At 34.6% G+C, this 6,000-nt stretch overlaps 1 protein-coding gene across 1 annotated transcript; it reads left to right on the top strand.

Annotated features, from left to right (window-relative positions):
• The first annotated feature begins 849 nt into the window (after positions 1 to 849).
• On the top strand, positions 850 to 3,269 carry LOC132627848 (uncharacterized). Its single transcript, XM_060343439.1, has 3 exons — positions 850 to 1,566; positions 2,017 to 2,202; positions 2,616 to 3,269. Exons 1-3 carry the CDS (start codon positions 1,075 to 1,077, stop codon positions 2,895 to 2,897), a joined length of 960 nt encoding a protein of 319 aa, XP_060199422.1. The 5' UTR covers positions 850 to 1,074; the 3' UTR covers positions 2,898 to 3,269.
• The last annotated feature ends 2,731 nt before the right edge of the window (positions 3,270 to 6,000 follow it).

The following is a 6,000-nucleotide window of genomic DNA, read 5'->3' as shown; positions in this document are numbered from 1 at the left end:
TTAATTTGCTTTGATTGTTATAGTCTATTATTAATTTAAGTAATCTTCTTAGAGTTAATAATACATAAAAAGTTCAACAATTCACAATTTAAAAAAAAAAATAGAAAATTAGTACATAAAGGGTGAGGATTACATAATAAATGAAAACGTGCCGCTAGTAAAAACAAAGTACATAAAAATAACAAAATAAATAGAAAATACACAGAAAAACAAAATACATAGAAATAATAAACAACAATAACATAGCACAAATAATCTTCCAAAATTTCAGTTTTTCTTTCAAAGCATTTTTCTCGTGTTGAGTTTTTCGAAGGTTAGTCTTGAGAAAACTTTGTTTTTCTTTAGATTCTTTTAGCAAGACCTCCAAAAGGTCAATCTTTTCTTTAGCTTCAATAAGCTTAAATTACAAGTCAAACTTCACGGTATCTCTATCAACAGGAGGCTTTTTGATCTTCGCCGCTACCGTCTTATCCACAGAAATGCTATCTTTCCAACGAAAATGTTTGCAACCGCCCATATCATATAAACATTACAAGAAAAGTAAAATATGTAGATAATGTGAAAAAAATTTAAAGCCTAAAAAATTATAAAAATTGTAGATAAGGTCACTTTTTTTTATTAGGTTGTTTTGATACCTTTGAATACTTTTTAGGTCATTTAAGTTGCAGACTCATAAAAAGGGATAAAATATTTGCCTATTTCCAAAAAGCAAACCATATAAAATGGAAACTATTATTTAAAAATTGTACTACAACTTAAAGGTAAAGTTTAGTCCCATAGTAAAGAAACCTTGAATACGCGTTTATACAATTGTACTGCTAGAGTTGCCAACTCTATGGCAGCTGTAACGAAACTCTAACAATTTCCATCCACAATAATGTTTGTTAGGCACTACAGTATTATATTTCCCACTTTTGTCCCGTCGGTGACTCATAAAAAACTTTTATTAAACCAAACACATTTTTTGGTTGCGTCAACCAAACAATGTACTAGCATATTAAACTCTAGAAATTTGTACCTCAATTTCACTGTCCACACTCACAATTCTTCTTCTTCTTTCATCAATTTCTAAAAATGCATACCAAAACTGATTCAGAAGATACGAGCTTAGCTCCATCATCACCAGACCATACTCGCCGACCAGTATACTATGTTCAAAGCCCATCACGTGACTCACACGATGGGGAAAAAACAACAACATCGTTTCAATCAACTCCAGTTCTCAGTCCAACGGGTTCACCACCTCATTCTCACTCATCCGTTGGTCGCCACTCACGTGAATCATCTTCCAGTCGATTTTCAGGGTCCCTGAAGCCTGGATCTAGAAAGATTTCACCTAATGATGCTGCAAATGGTGGAAGGAACAACAGGAAAGGACAGAAACACTGGAAGGAATGTGATGTTATTGAAGAAGAAGGGTTGCTTGATGATGAAGAGAGGAGTAAATCTATTCCTAGGCGATGTTATTTTCTTGCGTTTGTTGTTGGGTTTTTTGTTCTGTTTTCGTTCTTTTCGCTTATTCTTTGGGGTGCTAGTCGTTCTCAGAAACCCAAAATCACCATGAGGGTAAGTCCTCAAAACACACACATCAATTATTACTTTTTTTTCCCGATTTTCGCAATTCAACTATCAGTTGTGGTGGATGATGATAATTCAGGGGAACAACTGATAGTTGGCTTAACTAATTTTGAGTTAATTCATGTAGGAAAAGAAAACAATTGATAGTTGTTGGCTTAATTAGTTTTGAGGCTTGTTTTAATACATATGTATAGTGATAATTTAGGTAAAAACAGGGAACAATTGATAGTAGGCTTAATCAGTTTCGAGGCGTGTTTTAATGCATAGATGGTTGACAATAATTTAGGTAGAAAAAGAGAAACATCCGGTAGTTGGGGTGTGAAATTCACGAAAAAGTGATAATTTAAGTGTGTTTTGACAATTAACTCTTCTAATTTCCATCGTTTTGATGATTTGACCGGAGATCTGAAATGGGTATTTGTTGAATTGTGATTTCAGAGCATAAAATTTGAGAGCTTCAGGATTCAAGCTGGTTCTGATAATTCAGGAGTAGCCACTGATATGATCTCCATGAACGCTACTGTGAAATTCCGTTACCGTAACACTGCTACATTTTTTGGTGTACACGTCACATCATCCCCTGTTGATCTCTCATTTTCAGAACTCACAATTGGCTCTGGAGCAGTAAGCATTTCATCCTAAAAGCTCGTTTGGATTAGTTAGTTGTAAATAACTGATAAGGTTTAAAAATATTTTTGAATGTTGAAATTGATTTTGTATATAAGCTTGTTCGGGTAAAAGTACTGAAACTGATAATAAGCGAGTGATGTGTTTGTTAAGATGACTAGATACCCTTAGTTTTTGACTGATTTTAGTTTATAAGCACTTACTTATATTAAGATGACTAGATACCCTTAGTTTTTGGCTGATTTTAGTTTATAAGCACTTACTTATAAGCAGTTTGGGTGTTTATCAAACGCGTAAATAAATCTGAAAGTACTTTAAGCCAGTTTATAAATCTAAAGTCTGAGCTCGTTTGGCATAAATATGAATGATTTTATTCAATTTTTATTGATTTGTGAAATGGGTTGAAACAGATGAAGAAATTCTATCAATCAAGAAAGAGCCAAAGAGTTGTAGCCGTATCAGTGATAGGTAACAAGATTCCATTATATGGAAGTGGATCAACTTTGAGCACACCAAAAGGGGCGACGACATTGCCAGTGCCACTGAAATTAAACTTCAAGCTGAGATCAAGAGCTTATGTTTTGGGCAAAGTGGTGAAACCGAAGTTCTACAAGACAATTGATTGCTTAATTACTTTTAATTCCCAGAAACTGAACGTTGCAATTCCACTAAAGAATTGTACCTACAATTGATGATTATTGAGCTATATGGATTGGTAAAGTTTTGATCTTTTTCTCAATCTTTATTATTGTCAACAAAAGTAAGTTGATAGCTATTGGGGCAAGTTCATGGTCTCTATCTTTACCCCCACTTTACCAACTTTCTATGGAGTGGAATATGGACAGGCTGTTACAAATAGCCGCTACCGGGAAATGGACAAAAGAAAAGGATGTGACAATTATTCATTTCCCATGTTAACTATCTTGTTATTTATTATATATAGGAGTATACAATCCTATCATATTGTGGACTGATTTGTTTATTTGTTTGAAAGTTGAATACTTATTGTCATTATTAGTAAATTATTAGTGTTATACAAGTTATTAGTGCTTGTTCGGTGTTCACCATGTGCTCGAGGAAATGGTTTATCATAACCCCTTTACAGTTGGAGCAAATGATAATTTAAGGATCTCGTGTTTTACGTTTAGATTTCTTACATGAAATAAGTTTTCTTTTAAGGATATTTGACCTTGTAGGCATCGAAATTTTAATTGAATTAATCTATACAAAATTTGAATTAAATTTTAAGCTCATGTTGATCAAGTCAAATTTTGGTTAATAAGATCATATTAACTATTTGAGTCAAAATTACATGACTAAATTACATTTTAGTTCACACTTATATAAAGGGGTTACATATCTTTTTTGAAGACATCTTGAAAGTTATGTAACATCTTGACCAGATGCAAAGGAGAGAACGACATCTACATAAGTCTTCTCGAAAGTGTAACACCCTGCACCTTTAACTTAAGCTTTGATCATGATCCTAGACTTAGAAAACCAGATAAAGAATGTGGGAAATAGAATTTCCCTCTTCAGTTGTAAGATGGGGGTGTACGCCCATGAACAATGATCGTATTTCAGTATACGGGCTGTATTTCAAGTCGTAAATTGGTACCAAAGATTTCTGAGCATTCTGGAATTTGGCATTTGGAGGTTACATTGTTAAATACGACCCGTATTTCAAAATGTATTTAGAATTTGGGAAAACTTCCTTGATGAAATTTGTATATCTTTGAACTACCTTTCCAACGGTATATTATGGGGGTCAAACGGACATCTATGCAAGAGTTATAGCCATTTTACTGAAGAGTCGCAGTGCAGTCCACACAGAATACGGATCGTATTTCAAAATACGGCCCGTCTTCCAAAATACGTCCAGTATTTTGCTGGGTGTAAAATTCAATTTTTCAGAACAGTATATATTCGTCCATATTAGTCCAAATCATTATTTTTCATTCCTTCAAGCCCCAGAACGACCTCCTACCCTCTCCCATCATCAAGAACACCAAGGTAAGCCTACTCTAATTATTCCAAGTCAATTCTAATACATATTCTTGTAATCTAAACAAGAAATCATCATTCCTAACCTAGGGTTTTCAAGAAAACCCATCTCAAGGTTCAAGAATTCAAGATTTTGGAAATCTTCTTCAAAGCTCAAATCTTTAATTCAAGTTTTGGAGCGATTAATGTATATAGAACTTCTATCTACGTGTGGGAATCTCGACGTTCTTCCCCACGCTCTGTTTCTTGATATCCATGAAGTTCAAACCCTAGGGCATTAAACCCAACATATTGGTAGCCCGTATTTATGTATTTATGAACATGAATTCTGTATCTATATTCGTTATTGTATTCCTAATCTTCCATTACGGTTATTAGGAACCCTAGCTTAATCCATGAATCATGAATTCTTTCTCATGTGTTCTCATTATGTTTATATGAAACTTTATGATTTTTATCTAGCAAGTTACAAGCATGTTTTCAAGTCAATTATATATATAATTATGAACTATTGTTATTACTCATGAATCAAGAACATGTTTGCAAGACTATGACAAGTTATCTCATGAAATCATGTTACAAGATATTTCATGAAACCGTGTTACAAGTTATTTCACGAAAATCATAGGCTTCTTATCCAACTATATCATGTTCATGTTTTTGGGATTTGCTTAGTTAACTGAGAAGGCTCAGTAAAGCCTGAAACTACGTAGCCACCGTAGGATAAGGGTTGTCAGCAAGGAGGCAACACCTTCATTATGCAGTTTGGATCCTTACATGCTTATTATTACTTAAATCTCATATCCCTGGCAAGGTGTGAGTGTTATGCTGGTAGGACGCACGTACCAGATCATGTTGTCGGTTATACTATAGCACTCCCCACGTTACAAGCAGTTATATATACATGTATTTCCATTGATTTACTGTTTTCAGACTTTACTCACGCTTCATGCTCAGGTTCAGGTTATATTCAGTTTCAGTTCATGTCCTATACCTATATTGTGCCATGTTCTTCATTTCAGCATGTTTACATACTAGTACTATTCACCATGTACTAACGTCCCTTTTTGTTCGGGGGCCTGCACTTTACGGTGCAGATACCGATTTTCAGGAGCATACACCTGCGCAGTAGGATCACCTCAGTTATTAGCTTATTGGTGAACCCCACTTCTCTCGGGTTCAACATAGAGTCTGCATTAGTATTCAATTTATGGTAGTCCAGGGCCATGTCCTGGTAGTTAGTATTCAGACATGTTTTAGAGGTTTCATAAACAAATGTTAGTTCACGGAGTCAATTGTGCTATTATGTTTGCAGACTATTACGTTTTTTCATGATATTTCATGCTATGAGATTACTTCAAGACTTTATTCCGCAATTACGTTTTCATGATTCATTTAAATTGCATCATATAGATTATGTTGTTTTGATGCCCATGTTGACAAGAAATCCATGAGGTTCGCTCGGACACATGCAAGCAAAGCCCGAGTGCCGTGTTTCGCCCAGGCTATGGTTCAGGGCGTGACGGAAAGGTCTTCAATAAGGAGAGTTCGAGAGACGTTTTCCCTCAAGCATAATCCAAAGTGCTGCTCAAAGTTCTTCCAAGATTCAACACTTTCATCCTTCATTCGAGAAAGACTCTACGTGGCCCTCGAATCAAGGTGAACAACACGGAGATTGAATCAAGGGATATATCCAGAGTTGTACTCACAAAATAATCAATAAAATGATTTTTTTTCTCACATTTTTTTTATGATTGCAGTTATTTATTTTCTACTAGCAAAATTTATTGC

This window comes from Lycium barbarum, chromosome 2 (genome assembly GCF_019175385.1).
Source record: "Lycium barbarum isolate Lr01 chromosome 2, ASM1917538v2, whole genome shotgun sequence".
In the NCBI taxonomy this organism is placed as follows: Eukaryota; Viridiplantae; Streptophyta; class Magnoliopsida; order Solanales; family Solanaceae; genus Lycium; species Lycium barbarum.
The sequence above is the reverse complement of the archived record's forward strand: the minus strand, read 5'-3'. Positions and strand labels throughout refer to the sequence as shown.